Genomic DNA, 18,384 nt, shown 5'->3' on the forward strand with positions numbered 1-18,384 from the left:
AATGATATAAAACTGTGATTGGTGGGTTTAATGATATAAAATTGTGATTGGTGGGTTTAATGATATAAAATTGTGATTGGTGGGTTTAATGATATAAAATTGTGATTGGTGGGTTTAATGATATAAAATTGTGATTGGTGGGTTTAATGATATAAAATTGTGATTGGTGGGTTTAATGATATAAAACTGTGATTAGTGGGTTTAATGAGAATAAAATTATAGTATTTGTAGTTATCATACATATTTATTTTTCCATTGATTTTCAATCATTGAAACTAAATTCCAACTTGGCAGGAAGCCCCGATAAAACAACTTTTCACCTTACCAGGTATACTTTGATCTCAGTGCGACAAAAAACTCGATCAAGTCTCACTTAGAACTTTTTATACAAACTCAGACATGTTACTGACTTTCCAAAACTATACAGAAAACTTAGATCCCATATGAGTGGAATGAAATTTATTTCTTAACCATATTTTCTGGCCTCATCTTACTGCCTCTGGTGACACGTGAATAAGTTAGAATGTTAATATACTTACCAATAGTCAATAATTGCCTTAATGATAAATGCATTAATTATGAAATGTATTGGTTAACTCTTTCTTGACCCATGACCTATCTGGAGAGGGTTAATCTCTTTAATAATAACATGAGTACATATGTATGTATGTGTCCACAGTTTTTGCATTAAGTCACATGTTTAAAAAACATGTTGATGATGACTTGAGAAAGTGCTTTAAGCCTGAGAACAAAGTGAAGGGAAAGTAAAAATATTTATTATATATTTGATATATAATTATTTGTTGTTATTTAAACTGTTTTTAATTTCTGAAGAGATAAACGAGTTACTCACATTGGGATCAACTCCAGCATGCAAGTATGCTAGGTAACCAAGTACATCAGGAGTTAAGGATATCATGAAGCAATTATACTACAGTTGGACAGTTAGTAACTGTTTTAATGTCAGAATATAAGCTTTCTTCTTTGGATATCCATGCAAGCTTCTCAAGAGATTTCTGAACAAGCTGTTCCTAGTTTTGAACTGATACACTAATCAACTCTTGGGTTACTACTACCTGTAAATGAATAGTGTCATTTAACCACCACCCTTATTACAGATCCGCAATCATATAGTGTAGAATTCGTTTTTTTGTCCTAACGCAACCAGAAAATAGCACCTGCCAACCGATAGTCCAAAATGTTAATAACATAATGCAATCTATACATCTAAAACATATAATACATAAAAAATAATATACAGAGAAATATTTCGTACTAGTAGTCTTATGAAGTTATGAATCAAGTATGCATAGCATTACTGTTTTGTTTGTTTTGAATTTCGCGCAAAGCTACACGAGGGTTATCTACGCTAATTCAGCAGTGTAAGACAAGAGGGAAGGCAGCTTGTCATCACCACCCACCGCCAACTCTTGGGCTACTCTTTTACCAACGAATAGTGGGATTGACCGTCACATTATAACGCCCCCATGGCAGAAAGAGCGAGCATGTTTGGTGTGACAGGGATTCGAACCCACGACCCTCAGATTGCGAGTCGAGTGCCCTAACCAGCATAGCATTACAAATTAAATGTTACCTTTGTTGGAGAATTGGCTTTAATCTGCTATACTAGCACCTTCTATGAGTTATACATATAATATAAAAATTTTAAACCCTACTGCTAACTTATGCAAAAAAAAAGTTAGCATGCATAGAAGAGACAAAGAAAAAAAACATCCAATAATTGTAACTTAGCATTTTATCTACTTGCAAGAGAACTTGTACATGTTATAAAATCATGAAAGTCAAAAGAATCCAGCATGACGATAATAAACAATTTTAACCAGATTATCAGTTTCTCCACTGATACAAAGTGATGATGTAAGATAAAACACAGAGTAAAAACTTTCATGACACACACCTAACAGAAACAATACGTTACAAAACATGAAATTAATGTTTTTCTGATGGGAGAAAAAAAGATTGTCAATTCCAACTTACAAACTTTCCTCTACGGATACAATACCTCAATCTCAACATCTGCATTGTAACGTAACAGTAGTTTAATGACTTCAATATGACCATTTTGGCTTGCTCCCTGGAGTGCTGTGTGAGTTGCAAAAACACCATTCACCTAGAAAATGTCAAATCAGAATGTTTATGAACAAATTAAAGAGTTAATACTTTTCTAATAAACAAATTAACTTTTATTACACTTAGAATCAATTATACCACATTTTTATGTGTTTATTTTTAAAAATTTTTTAACATTCTTGTTTTATTTTTTCTTGGGCATTTTACTAGATCTTTAAAATAATTTCTGTGTTAATGTCATTGAAATAATTTCTGTGTTAATGTCATTGAAATAATTTCTGTGTTAATGTCATTGGAATAATTTCTGTGTTAATGTCATTGGAATAATTTCTGTGTTAATGTCATTGAAATAATTTCTGTGTTAATATCATTGAAATAATTTCTGTGTTAATATCACTGAAATGATTTCTGTGTTAATATCATTGAAATGATTTCTGTGTTAATATCATTGGATTAATCTCTGTGTTAATAATTAACACTTTGTTAATGTGTGAGATCAAGGTTTTAAATTTTTTAAAACTAGTCATTGGATTAATTTCTGTGTTAATACTTGAGATCATGATTCTAGAATATTTTTACAATAGGGGTGTTTAAATTGTGTATTAATACATATAATTAGGATCTTATAATTGTTTAAAATTAGGACTCTTTGGATTAACTTCTGTCGTAATACTTAAAACCAGAACTTTTTTAAATTAATAAATTCTGTGTTATATATTTAAATAATATAAGTATACTAACATGTTTTAAACAAGAGGTAATTGGAATATTTTCTGTATTAATAGTCAAGAACAGGGTTGCAAAATAGTTGTACACATGTGCATAATGAGAGCTGAAGGATCTGACCTAGAACTGAAGGTTTTCACAAGAACTCCTAAGTTTGTTTGTTTGTTTTTGAATTTCGCACAAAGCTACACGAGGGCTATCTGTGCTAGCCGTCCCTAATTTAGCAGTGTAAGACTAGAGGGAAGGCAGCTAGTCATCACCACCCACTGCCAACTCTTGGGCTACTCTTTTACCAACGAATAGTGGGATTGACCATCACATTATATGGTTTACATATTGTTACTTTAATCAGTAATTTCACAAACTATGTTTTAATGTTGGCCCTATAAATGACCAAACTTTCCCTGGAGTGACAAATTAGAATAAAAAATACTTCTAATCATACTGCACTAATGGAAATAATAATTAACGTATTAGGGTCAAGACTACTGTTGTGAAACATATATATGACAAGTCTTTCTAGACTGCACAAGATTTAACTACATAACCAGATTTAAAAAGGCACAATATCAGTTTGTATTACTAAAAAAAAAAGGAAAAATGCTACTCAACTAGAAGTTTCACAAAATCTTCTAGTGGAGGTAGAAAGAAATGTAAGAAAAAAAAAAAAAAAAGAAGTCTAATATTTGACTACTGTATACGGCATTACTGATAAATGTACTCATTCTTCTCTTACCTCTGCATCAGGCCTTTTTAAAAGTTCTTCCAACTTCTGCACATCACCATTAGCTGCTGCTTTTACCAATTCCTCATTGATATCACCAGACACGTGAGTTTCAAACAACTTCTTCAATAAAGCACTCAGTCTCTCTGTCAGGACATTTCACAAGTTAGCATTTTATTTCAATCTCTAATCAAAGATCAATACTGTATATAGTAGTTATTTCATCTTGATGCTGGCCAATAAACAAAAATCTCTAATCAGATTCTATGATGCCATTAGTCATGATGTATAAGAACAGACTACCAGATTCATGTCACTAATCATTATATATATGAGAATAATACTACTACACACCATAATATTATCAAACACAATACATCAAAATAGACTACCAGATTCTGTGATGTTATTAGCCATGATACATAAGAACAGGCTATCAGACTGTTATGCACTAACCACAATACGAAAGAAAGAAACTACCCAATTATGCTACATCACAAACAATAATATATAAGAATGAAACTATCAGATTCTGTTATATTACTAACAATAATATCTAAGAATGAAACTATCAGATTCTGTTACATCATCAACAATAATACATAAGAATGAAACTATCAGATTCTGTTATATCACTAACAATAATATGTAAGAATGAAACTATCAGATTCTGTTATATACCAACAATAATACATAAGAATGAAACTATCAGATTCTGTTATATTACTAACAATAATACATATGAATGAAACTATCAGATTCTGTTATATCACTAACAATAATATGTAAGAATGAAACTATCAGATTCTGTTATATCATTGTTGGTGATATAACAGAATCTGATAGTTTCATTCTTAGATATTATTGTTGGTGATGTAACAGAATCTGATAGTTTCATTCTTAGATATTATTGTTGGTAATATCTAAGAATGAAACTATCAGATTCTGTTATATTACTAACAATAATATCTAAGAATGAAACTATCAGATTCTGTTATATCACTAACAATAATATATAAGAATGAAACTATCAGATTCTGTTATATCACTAACAATAATATCTAAGAATGAAACTATCAGATTCTGTTATATCACAAACAATAATATCTAAGAATGAAACTATCAGATTCTGTTATATCACCAACAATAATATCTAAGAATGAAACTATCAGATTCTGTTATATCACCAACAATAATATATAAGAATGAAACTATCAGATTCTGATACATCACCAACAATAATATATAAGAATGAAACTATCAGATTCTGATACATCACCAACAATAATATATAAGAATGAAACTATCAGATTCTGTTATATTACTAATAATAATACATATAAATGAAACTATCAGATTCTGTTATATCCCCAACAATAATACGTAAGAATGAAACTATCAGATTCTGTTATATCACCAACTATACATAAGAATGAAAGTACCAGGCTAAGTAAATTCAATAACCATGATATTCAAGAACAGAGTACCAGAGTCTGTTACATAATAAACCATGATACATAAGACTACCAGATTCTGATACATCAGTAACCATAAATAAAGTATAAAATTCAATTACATCACAAAGCAGTAACCATGATAAAGTATAAAATTCTTTACATGATACATAAAACTACCAGCTTCTGTGATATAATTAACCATGATAAATAATAACATCAAACCAATACAACAAAATCTTATCAACATAAACTTTTGCAAAATCAAATGTAATTGAATGTTGAGTTAGATTTGCCACTTATGACTGCAAACTCAAACTAAATACATAAGCATTTAATGAAAGGCAGTTTATGAAATTAAAATGTCACACATCTTGTTATTTTCAGCCGAACACTAGTAGCAACTCTTTCATTAACATGCTTTGATGTTTATAAACAATAGTTAAAAAAAAAAGTAACTCCTAATTATAAAACAAGAACTTTCATTTGTTTACACTTTAACACAATATGTATGGATGTCACTGTTAGAAACATGTGAATCTTCACACGAGGAAGATGAACCAAATCAAGCAAAATAACAGAAAGCACTGAAAAACAATAAAGAGGGAGGAATCCTTATAGCTAACCTATTCACTGAAAATAAAAAAAAAGAATTAAGTGAAACAAGAATTTTGGGTTGTCTTAGGACCTATGATCTTACTGAAGAGTAAAGCGACAGTAAATTATTGTTTAAACCTTACTGCAGATCTGATTCACCCCTATTATGAACAAGTTATCCCCAAATGCAGCTGGTCTGTTTCAAAAAGGCAATGCAAAAATTCACACGTCCAAAACAATTAAAAGACTGGTTCAAAGAACACATTGAAGAGTTTAGTTATCTGACTTAGCGACCACAGTCAGTCACCTGGTTTAAACATTATTGTGTCTGTATTAAGTAATTTATTAAGACTATCACCAAATGTTTTTTTAAAGCACAAGCTTCAAGCTCAATTACCTAAGGTTTTGTTATATAAACATCTCGCACCTGTAGAAGGCTTAGGTAATTGAGCTGAAAGTTTGTGCTTTAAAAAAACTAAAAAAAACGTGGTGATAGTCCAAATAACTTACTTAATACAAATACGAGTATTCGTGTTAAAAGCCTGAAATATTACTTGTTATTGTGTCTATTTAGTCAGTTCTTGAAATAAAGTTTCAAAGCAAATTTCTACTTCCAATATCCATTTAATGATTAAAAGGAGCTTTTTGATCCACGAATGGTCAAAAAATATTGTCTGATGTACAACACCTGTTTCATCAATTTCCAATCACGTTAACACTGTGTTGTCTGCAAATGTAAGAACAACTCTTTACAAATAAACATTACTTTATCTAACAATGTGCATGACTACAAAACATACAAAACTATATTTCCCCACTTCATCTTTAGCCTAGACAGGGAACTAATCAACATCACAGTTGTTCTACTTTAATTATTTCTGTTTTATGTTTGTTACATATTTCAAATACAATACACCGCCGATTTTCCAGCAACTAATGGTCCAGCACCTCCTTTAATCCAGACAAAATTATGACAGTGCACTTGACATTCCTGTGAACACCAGGCTAGTTCACTGGGCAGCCACAGATGGCATTGCATGTGGCACGCATTCTTTTGGGATGGGCTACTTACATTTCATGTAGTTGAAAGTTTTCACAATTTCCTTAACATTGTGGATTTCATTATTTTCCTATTTCAAAACATATAATACATACAATGTTCCATTCACTATACAGTCAAAGTGTATGTGTGTGTGTGTACATAAAAAAATGTTATTCATAATACAGTCGTTGTTAAAACAAAACTGCATGTGAATTTTCCAGACTAAAAACACTTAAACAAGATTTATATGTCGTAAATTCTGAAGATATAATTTTCTGATAACCTACCCCCACTAGATGTACCAGGTAGGGCACTATCAGATGCCACTTTTGTAACAGCTGCAGGGTTATATGTCCAAGAAGTTCCACAAACCTCAACTTTCAGGTCATTGTCATGATAGATCTGCTGAATTCTTCCAATCTTCCCAAGGGTCTAGAACATAAAAAGGATATAAATATAACCTAAATCTTTTCAGTATTTAAGGTATCAAGTGAACCCTAATATAGGCAGTCCAACCTAATCAGGAGTCAGAACATATGTTAATTAATTAAACATAAAAAAATATCTTTTAAAAGTTAAAATGTCCAATAAAGAAATTGATAATCAGTACCTACCATACCCATCAACCCATTTTAGTGTCTACTTGTAGTTATTACAATGAAAACCCATATTTTTCTTAAATCACCCAGATGATTGTGTAATGACTCATTTTTTGATGTATAACTGCTAACATGTAAAGCCATCATAATTGCATACTGTGCATCTAGCGTAGCTTTCTCCCGGGCTTGGCTTGCCAATCACCCTGTGAAACACATTTTCCCATGACTTTCGCTTTTTTGCGGGGAGTCACTTTCAAAAAGGAGGAAATTATAATGTTGATAAGATTGCTCATGTACAATGATACAGTGGGTAACACCAAAAGTAACTGAAAAGAGCCACAAATTATGATAATGATACTTTATTTCCCTAAAAAAAAACATGAAACTTAGGCATGATATTGAATCTATAGAAAAGAGAAATAAGGCTGTAGGCTTTCAAAACTAATAAAAAAAAACATAGTCATTACAACCAATCTGAAGTGATTAAAAGGTATGAACTACCAACACCTTACAGTATCCTCTTCTTTACAGATCCAACTTGTACTTTTGGTATTAATCTTTAAGATATGGTACTATTGTATCTTTAAAAAAAAAACATTCCCTTAAAATTCTGAAACTGTTTATATTTACTTCAATGTTTTCTACCCTAAATTAAATATTTAATATTTTGTTGCAAAGATATTTGTCTAATCTTATGTTGGCTTTGGTATAGAACTTCACAAATGCATTAGAAAGGAATGTAATAAAATTATGAAAATCTTACGGGTGTCATGGCCTCAGCCCATTCGCCATGACCTCGTTGAAGAATTTTAATTCTCTCAATATCACTACAAATTTGGACAAGATCCCCAACAGCAAACTGTTGTGTGGAAGATGTTTCTCCACAAGAAGAAGTCTGGGGTACAGAATTGACTTTCGTCAGAACAGCAGGGTGAAAGGTCCATCTACATAAAAAAGAAATAATTTTATCACAATCTTTGCCCAGAGGGTAAAATGATCTGAGAGTTTCTTTTATCTACATGGTAAAAAGTGTATTGTGTCAGTTCTTTTTCACTTATATAGTTCAGGGACGTTCTGTCATTTCTTCTAATGTATACACAGTATGTGTTTAAGTTAGTACTTTTATCTACATAGTTGAGCACGTCCTTTTCATAGTTTTTACCCATACAGCAAATTGTGTCTTGTTTGTATATTTATCTACACAGCAACTGTTTTCTGTCAGTTCTTTTTAACTAAACATTAAACTGTTTTGTCAGTTTATTTGTAGAGTAGACTGAGTTCTGTTATCAATATTAGTGAACTATGTTACATCAAGATAATTTCAATGTATATAGTAAACCTTGTTCTATCAGTTCTTTTTCAATGATTGTAACTGTTCCTGTGAAAACTACTTCAACATAGAGTTAAATATGTTACATTCAAATGGTTTTGAATACATAAATCAATCACAGCAGATATAACATGGTGGTGGAATGGAATTTATCAGAACTGCACTTTGACATTTTATAGGTAATGTGATCTCACCAAAAATTAATTGCTTTTGAGAAGAGTATGTATTTTCTTTCTGACACAAAATAATCACACACTTAGATCTTAAACATGTAAGCAGACTTAGATTTAAAATTTCCAAATCAGAGATATCCGTTGTATTTAATTGCATTGGAAAACAAATGAATATGGATCAAGTTAGGGCAACAGGACCACTCAGAGATAGACCTGCAGAAAGTTGTACCCTAGCCATGGTAATCAAAATTATGCATCATGTAACAAATGAAAATCCACAAACAAACAAAAAAAACATTCATATTTCACAGGCAACAGTATCTAAAATAATAAAAAAAAGGTCTTTGTCTGGAAAAGCAACACAAGTCACATGTACACAAGTTGCTTCCAGAAGAAGAGGACCAACTGTAATAAGCTGTATGAACAGTATCTTGCTGAAGAAAAATAACAGTATGTGGTTAACAAAGTGTACCTTGATAACTATAACAAATCTCATGATGTTTTGTACAGATCAGTGGGTAGAAAAATTTTCCAAAAATTGGTACACAGCATGCCCCAAAGTTCAGGAAAAATATGTACAAAAGTCAAGGTGAACTTTGCTTACTATCATACCAATGTCCCAGACTCTTTGTATAACACAGAAATATAAGTTTCATACACAGATGAGGCTATAGGGTATGGGTTCACCAAGATAAGGTTTCCAGTTAGACCTCAAGCAGCTACAGAACAAAATGGGCATTCATGTTATTCTACACAGATATATTGATCAAGTCACCAGGAAGAGCACCTACACATTCCTGTGCAATAGGACTGTTCAAATGAGTTCTGAGAAGCTACTGTTCTCATTCACTGGAGAGATTGTGGAAAGCCTGCAGGAAGAAGTGATGTGCTTTGGACATGACAGACTTATAACAGAACCTTTTGCAATGGACACTACACTGAAAGGCTATTGTCAAAATGCATGGTCTTTAGAAACAGTATGACCAAACACGGCAACATGAACTTTAATGATACAGTAAGGCTCCAAAATAATTGTAATAAACCATACTCAAAACTCTCTATGTAGTCAACTCGTGTTCATCCAATCATTTTCATTTAAGTACTAAATAAGAAGATAAATTACACATTTTAGGTTTTAAATAAGCATACTACCTAGTAACTAATTAATAAAATAAGTAATTTAAATAATTATTTGTAGGTTGTGAACCAAAATACTTTTTTTTTAAATGGGGTCAACATTTTTCAGGTTCATTTATAAAATACAAAAAATTTCCTGAATGAAACTTTTATTACAACTGAACATAAACTAAGTCAAAAGCAACACAATACTTGTAGTTAGAATGTTAGTCTTTGCTGTAACAAGTTTATATGAACATGCAACAAAACTGTAACATCTAGAATCTAAAATGCTCTAAGTTTGTGTTTCTTATAACAGTCCTTTTATTTATATTCCAAATTATTGAAACAGACTTAAACACTTAACTTTGCTATGTCTGAAGTTGTTTGAGAATCTAGATAAATAATTTTTAACATTTAGTTTGATTTTAAATGTAGCATTTTTAAGAAAAGTTACAAACCTATTCCCACTTGCATAAGATACCACAATATCATGATCTTCATCCACAGCTGCAACAGTCCCTGTTGTTCCTAAACACTGCAAGATGTACAAAACATCATTGTATTTCAAAACATTTTACTGCTCATAAAATTCACCAACACAGCTGATGACTTTGGAGAAAAAAAATGCATTAATTTTTTGGAACTATTGTAGAAAAAAAGCAAATCAGTGGATTCAATCAGGTGGAAATAACTTCTAAGATTTAAGTTTCTCACATAAAACTCCCCCACAAATATCATAAAATCAACAGGTAAAAATAAATCCATGCTTGGTTAACTTTCCTAACAAAATATTTCAATAACGACAGTTCTTTAACAACACAGAAGAAAACGTTATCTAAAAAAAAATTATCTTGAACTCAATTTTTTTCATTTTATTTGCAGTCTGATATTACTGCCTTTTGTAATTAATCAAAATAGATCTTTAACATATCATTTCCTTTTAATTCTTTATCAAAATTGGTAAACAAAAAAAAGAGAGATGCCTCGTTCACTAAAATATTCAATATTATTATGAATGGAATATTAATTGCATTGCTTCACAATGTTATAGTAAACCTGGAGGAGGTTGAAAACATGAATATGGCCATGATCACATGTTGTTCAATAACACCTCAATGGACCTTGAAGAGTTTGACCCTTTCCACACTGGTAAAGGTATTATTGATACCCCATTTTTTCATTATCACAGTGAAACTACTTAACTAAGTTGCATGAAAATGGTACATATACTCTACCTAGTGTCTAGTTTCTGCATGACTTTTTTTAAATTTGATTTAGTATTTCTATTATTTTCCAGATTGTGAAATGTTTTAAATTTTAAGAAACACTGTTATAATATAACAAAGAAAACACTTTCTTGCATCTTAAAGTTTCTTTTTTTGTTATTATGATCAGAAAGTTTCCTTTTAAATACATCCAATCCATTTTACCTTATTTGATATTCATAAATATATTTCTTTTGATAATTTACTTTTCTGATTGAAGCCATGGCCTTAACACTGTAAATCAGTACAAACACAATATGACTGAGAAATATTTACTAATTACAAGTTATCTCACAGGTAAATATGATAACAGGTTACTTTCATGACCCATGGCAGTACAACATTTTGTCAGTTTTTGGTTAAGATCACGTTTACCAAATAATTACAGATTGTTTTCTGTGAATAAAAGGCTTTGCTATTTATATGTGTTGTTTGAACACAATGGACTTAACAATATATTCAATATCGCAGACCTTAGCTACCTCAATATCTATACCCAATATCTTTACAAGATTATGCCTTTACGTTTCAGAGGCATAACACAAAAATGTTATCAGAAATTAAAATATCATCTGAAACTATATAAATAACTCCAAGCTTCTAATTAATAAGGAAATATTTCAAAACTTTATCCTAAGGTTGCTTCATCACCCAATTCACCATTTTCAAATGTGCAACTAATATGCACACAATACTAGTGGAATATAAATAACACAGCAATATAGCTTAGAAATTCTGACTTCTGATGATTATGGGCTTTAAACTCTAACTCTTTCAAAAATGAGAACCAATCAAAGTTCTCAAGAAATGCACCACTGGATCATACAAGCAAATGAAGTTTTAACGATTTAAATTCACAGTTGGACAAACAGAAATTATAAAATAAGAAAAATATTTCATGCTGAAACCCGATTGGAAGAAATAAATATAAGCTTAGAAACAGAAAAAGAATAAAAAATAAAAAAAGTTTAATGCTTACAGTCCAGACAACTTGATAAAGAAAGAAATTAAAATGTTTGAACATTATTATAATTTTCATTTGTGAAGCAAACTCGGTCAGGATAATATAATGCTAAAACATCAACTCTGCATGTTTTTGAGTAGAAAATTAAAACATATTCTTACAGAAAACCTGCAATTCAGCAGCATTATTGAATGTTGGTACACTACACAAGGCTAAAAGCTGAATGTTAATCCTTATTGTTTTCATTTATGAATAGCTAAATGTCAATCATGAAAAAACAAGTAATAAATATAAGGACTAAATTCTTGCATAATAATAATGACTCAACAATGTGAAGTCCTAATTAATGGTCATGTATGTTCTATGTAGGACCACAAAATTTCTTTTAAAAGTTCTTTAAACTACTTCACGTCTTACCTCAAACATACCATCCGTCCAACCACCGTGTCCATGCTGGAGAGACTGGACAATGCCCAGGTCAAGATCCACATTAACTTGGTCACCAATCTGGAAACCATGGACACCAGTTCGACCAGGACCTTGTTCACCTACAGACAAGATATTTGTACATCATGATCTTTCAGTTATATTGTCATTTTAAGAATATTTTAACCTTTTCTGACATCACCTCTATGAACTTAGAAGTACAAGATTACACAGAGATGAACCAGAAAGCATAACAAACAGGATTTTAATATTTTGGAAGAAATTATTACACGAGCTAAAAGAAAAGGGGTTATAATAGAATAAAACTTCAATTTAAATCCTTCTTTTTTTTCACCTAATTTCAGAAATAAACTGAAAATGAAGTGTAAGCTCCTCAAACACCAAAAAGTTTCCAGAATGAATTTTCAAACATTGATAGATTTTCCTATTGACCCCGAGCATAAAACTACTTAAAAACTTCAAATAGTTTCTGAAATAAAAGAATCGTGTAAGTTTTTCTTAGCAGACAAATTCATGATATATTTTTTACCATTTTTTCACTGTCATTGTATTTAGCTAATAAAAGAACAATGCTTCTCTTTGTGTGAAGTGCAAAATAAAAATTATTGTAAAACAATTATACTACAAATATATACCAATTACTAAACAGTGTACGATTAACCCATTAACTGCGGCAGGAGCAGCTCAGTTGCCGTTTTCTGACTCACAGATAAAACTGAGTTGCCATCAATCACAATAAAACGGTAATTTTTGTCATTCGCATAGAGTTATAGTTATATATGTGCGACTGACGGATATTTTTTCATCCGCAGTTAATTGGTTAATTTCTGACTGTAGAAAAAACGACTTTAACTCACCCAACAAAGGCAGATGGTCTCTGTATGCTGTTCCACCTTTAACATCATTCACTACCTTCAGATCAGCCTTTACGCATGGAGAAAACAATAACATTAGTTAGACTACTTTAAATAAAAAGACAACTTTTTCCCAAATAAAAAAACCAGTAAAAACATGTGTTCTATTACTTTTAAATTTATTGTAATAAAATTTAAAAAAAAACTAACATGCATTCATCAGGTTCTATAATTTTTACAACCCGTAATTATATACTCCTATAACCAAATCTGTAACAGGAAAAATGTGAACTTTCAGGACCATACATAAAAAATATCAACATTGGGATAAGTATAAAAACTAATATTACTAGAACAAGTTTCACAAATCATATTGCCACTCTTCCAGAAATAAAACAAACAAACATACATATTACAATGTTCAAATTTTGTCTTTTTATGCGATATATTTTTTTATACAGTATTGCTCAAAAAATTACAAACTACATTGTTATTAAACATTTACCTTGTGCAAACAAAAACCTTGACTTTTGTTTTCATATAAATACAGGAAACTTCCTAGTTGGATTCCAACAGATATACTAAGTGTGAGAACTTTTTTTGTTTGAGGATGGGGTATTGATCTGTTCATTAGAGGTGTGTGTGTAACAATGAAGATGAAGCAAACAAATACTTAGACCCGGTAGTGATACTTAGGCTTAGTAAAAGATAAGCAATATGATAGCTTAAACTGCATGAACAATAAAGCATTGTATTTTAATTTTCAAACCTCACTACATCATACAGGTTACCGAACATCTTGATAAACTGTTTTCTTAAAATTATGATTACTTTCAGCTCAGTTGTTTAACATATCATGATAACTGCATTTGGATAAGGAACAGGATCTAGGGGTGTAGGTAGATAAAAATCATAAGCCTTCATGATAGTGTTCTACTGCAAGTGGTAAGGCTAATTGAATTCTTGGTTGTGTGTGTGTGTAATTATACTGATTACAGGTTCAAAGATGCCATGGTCTTCTTGTACAAGCCACTAGTTAGGCCTAATTTGGAGAACTGCGTGCATTTTGTAGTTCCCATATCTTTGGAAGGTCATCGAGTTATTGAACAGGGTTCAGAGAAGAGTTACTAGAATGATTCTTGGGAAGAATGAGTTGTCATGTGACAATAGTTAGAATCCCTTAACTTTTTTGATCTAATAATTAAAAATGATTGAGAGAATTGATCAGATTCATGTTTCAATTTGAATTATAACAGCAGTAAGATAAAACATCACAAGTTTCAAATTTAGAAAATGTCCAACACATCTTTACTGTAGAGCTATAAGCAATGATTACATCAATAAGTGTCAGCTAATTAAAATTATGATTAAATCGATTAATGTTACAAAAATATTCAACTAATCAAAATTAGTGTTCAAGGTTTTTACTATTTTCGACTATTCTAACTACCCAAGACTCGTACGAGAATAATTTATTAGCTTAATGTAATCGATTAATAAGTCTGACGATTAGTTGATTAACAAACTCCACTAATCACCCATCTTTAATCTTCAGTTGAGGTAATTTTATTTCTACGATAAGATTATAAATCTGTGAAACAAGTTTCCATGTAGAGTGACAGAGGTTGGAACTTTACAAGAGTTTAAGAAATGGGGGTTTAATATAGTGACTAGTTTTCTGTTTGTTGAAAAGAAAATTTGATAGTCAGGATATCCTTGACAAGTCAGAAAGCCCCTTGATGTTCCATAATTTACATAATTTACAAAGCTTAAAAGTATGTTCCTATTGTACAAAATTACCATAACCTTATCCTTTTAAACACTGAGATTATATAAAGGCATTTTGCTAATGACTGAAATCATACACACTAAATTTATGATAAAGTTATAGAAATATGTTATTCAAAATCTTGCAAATACTACTGCAACTATAAATAATTAAATGTAGAAATGTTAATAAAGATAACATTAAACTTTACATTACTTTGAAGTAGTTGCCCAGCAACAGGTTAGCCACAAAAACTTCCTACACATGTGGAATTTATAAAAATAAAAAAACTTAGTTTTTTTTTACATGTGGTTAAAAACTGAATATCAATCAAGACCTTCAAAGTTTGAGATCAAGCTTTTCAAGAGTATGTTACATTTGTTTCTCAGTCTTCGGAAGGTCTAGATTGATATTCAGTTATTAAAACAACTTAGCCACACAAATTCGATGACGAGGAACCCACTTTGAGGCTAATAATGCTTGGAGATGGCTTGAATGGGAAACGAAGAAAAACTTATATTACAAAAGTTTTTCTTCATTATCCATTCAAGCCATCTCCAAGCATTATTAGCAACACAAACTTCCTACTCGTGAGGAATTATTAAAAACAAAACAACTTAGTTACAAAACTTCCCACTCATGACAAATGTATAAAAATAAAATAATGAATAAGTAATGTGAGATATAAAAAACTAGTCAATATTTAAATTTTTTTATCTAAACTCCAAAAAACAAAAATAATAAAGAAACATCCCTTTCAGCAACATGCATTATCATTTACCAACTAGTTAACATATGTACCATTCCCTCAAATCCAACACGATACAAGTTTTTGGCTCCATTGTCCCAAATAACGTAAGCCGCACTTCGAGGACTAGCTGCACTCCAGTCTTGGATCTCCGTCACTTTTCCCCGACGACCATTTCCTCCATCTTGATCCTCCCATTGCCAGTCAACCCCTCGAACTACACGAGCACCAGGAAAAATTCCTCGAATGGCTATCTTTTTACTTTTCCTTCTGGGTTCCATGACAACTCTAATAACACACATTAAAAACACAAGATGAACTGACAAGATTTGAGATAATTAGTTAGCAGAATACATTTAATGAAAACTTCCCAGAATTGATTACAATATTTTAAAAACCAACTGTACAAACTTTAAAATTCTTAATATCTCTGATTGGTCAAGACTACAAAACAAGTTGTATCCTCTAACACACAAAGATCGGGAACCACTAAACTAGTACCTATTGGATACCACAAACAGTTGTAACAACTTACCCAGATCCAAGGCTCGATAAATTTCACTGTTAATATCTTAGAAAACATCCATGAGCACAAATGAAACAAATTTTTGTATTATATTAAATGTTTGAAAGTTGAAATTGAAATCTATGATCCATATAACTCTTTCTCACATATCTTCTTAGATTTTAAAAGAATATGCTTGGTTATGCCACATTTGTTAACAATGAGTAGCCTATATTTCAAAATATTCGCAAATGAAAAATGTACAAATGTGAAAATCTATAAATTATGATATAAACGTCCAAGACTGACACGGTTTTCTGAACTATGTTTCTTTGTTCAAAAGTCTTACCTTTCACTTCCAGGTGTAGCAATGCGATAGAAGCGATGCCTCAGGTGATGTTTATCCCCATGGTAACAGAGGGAGCACAGATCATAATTAGTACATTCGGCACATTTCCATCGAAGTCCAAAGATTGGCTGCTGTCTGCAGGTGTCACACATGGTTCCCTCATGTTTGATTCCTGAATTAGAATTAATTATTACAGTATCTAAAACAGTGTATTACATCTAGTAAAATTATGCAATAAAATATAACATCTTGACAAGATTACAGACACAAAAAGAAAACCCTAACAAAATATTTTGCATCATGCAAATGATATTTTTCTGGTTACAGAATAAAATCCAGTCAAGTCTTTTATGTCCTCATGGGTTTACCTAGTTGATATTTTAGTATATTTAACAATTTTAAAGTAGTCCTTCACTTTAGATGACTGCTGCTCAAAATCTCCCATAAAATGATTTTTGTAAAGGTTTGTTACAGCCCTCATTAAGTCTTTAAAGATGCCCATTGTTTTGGGCCCATTACTGGTCCTTTTATTATTTTAAAGAAATAAATACTTTTGAATTAAGATCCTGTTCTTAATTTTTATGGCATTAGCTACATAATCAACTGTTATTTGAATAAACAGATAAGTTGACAAACAACTTCTCGTGCCCCTGTTGGCTGCTATGGCTCCTATACATTAATTCTGATTTATCTAGACTAGCAATGTTACATGCACAATAATACAACATTTTCAACCTGTATTGTTGTATATAGACAAACATTCATAACTGAGAAACTAAGTCAATGTTTTAAAGTTTAAATTAGCAAATTCAGACTAGCAAGATTTTCACCAGATTTTGATCGTGAACTAAATTGGTCATCATAGTTCAGTGGCACACTGTGAACATGTTTCAGCTTAGCCAGCTGTTTTGTTGAAAAAAAAGGGTATAATCCAGTGAATATAAACTATATTCTAATGTCCAGTAAACAAAGAATCAAGATACAACATCAGCATGATAACAGCCCCCATGGACTATTTGGCAGTGACTATTTTTCAAATGTGAAGGACTGCTAAAAACTTTTCTTATATCTTCATGTGTTCACACAGACTTTGTGGCTATTCAAGAGTTATTAAACTTGTTTAAATAGTCATGAGGTCTGATCAACCCATAAGGATGTAAGAAAAGTGTTTAGAACAGTTCAACATGCTTAAATAGCCACAAAGTCTGTGTGAACCTTTGAGGATATAAGAAATGTTTTTAGAACTGTTAAACATGCCTAAAAACATTTCTTATATCCTCAAGTGTTCACAAAGATTTGTGGCTATCTAACCACATTTAACAGTTCTAAAAACTTTTCTTTTATCCTCATGTTGAATCAGACCTCGTTGCTATTTTAATAAGTTTAACAATTCTAAGTATATTTTTTTATATTGTTCTGGGTTGACATAATCCTCATGGCTATTTTAGTATATTTCAATAGGTTGACACAGACCTAGTTGCTATTTTAACATGTTTCACAATTCTAAAGATGCTTCTTTATATATCCATATGGTTGATAGGGTCTTCATGACTATTTTAGCATGTTTCACAATTCTAAAGATGCTTCTTTATATATCCATATGGTTGATAGGGTCTTCATGACTATTTT

The 18,384-nt window shown here is 31.1% G+C and overlaps 1 protein-coding gene across 1 annotated transcript in view; it reads right to left on the bottom strand.

Annotated features, from left to right (window-relative positions):
* The window catches only part of LOC106463833 (E3 ubiquitin-protein ligase MIB1-like), a gene marked incomplete at its 3' end in the record, with an annotated part of 30,229 nt that overhangs the window by 7,229 nt on the left and 4,616 nt on the right, over positions 1-18,384 (bottom strand). Inside the window, exons 2-10 of the mRNA XM_013923912.2 lie at positions 16,756-16,927; positions 15,955-16,189; positions 13,389-13,455; positions 12,502-12,632; positions 10,314-10,390; positions 7,997-8,177; positions 6,922-7,066; positions 3,554-3,687; positions 2,024-2,131 (exon numbers count right to left, since the gene is read on the bottom strand). Of these exons, the coding sequence (XP_013779366.1) occupies positions 2,024-2,131; positions 3,554-3,687; positions 6,922-7,066; positions 7,997-8,177; positions 10,314-10,390; positions 12,502-12,632; positions 13,389-13,455; positions 15,955-16,189; positions 16,756-16,927 (1,250 nt within the window). The remainder of the gene's footprint in view (positions 1-2,023; positions 2,132-3,553; positions 3,688-6,921; positions 7,067-7,996; positions 8,178-10,313; positions 10,391-12,501; positions 12,633-13,388; positions 13,456-15,954; positions 16,190-16,755; positions 16,928-18,384) is intronic.

Source organism: Limulus polyphemus, unplaced genomic scaffold, assembly GCF_000517525.1.
Source record: "Limulus polyphemus unplaced genomic scaffold, Limulus_polyphemus-2.1.2 Scaffold1495, whole genome shotgun sequence".
NCBI classification, from domain to species: domain Eukaryota; kingdom Metazoa; phylum Arthropoda; class Merostomata; order Xiphosura; family Limulidae; genus Limulus; species Limulus polyphemus.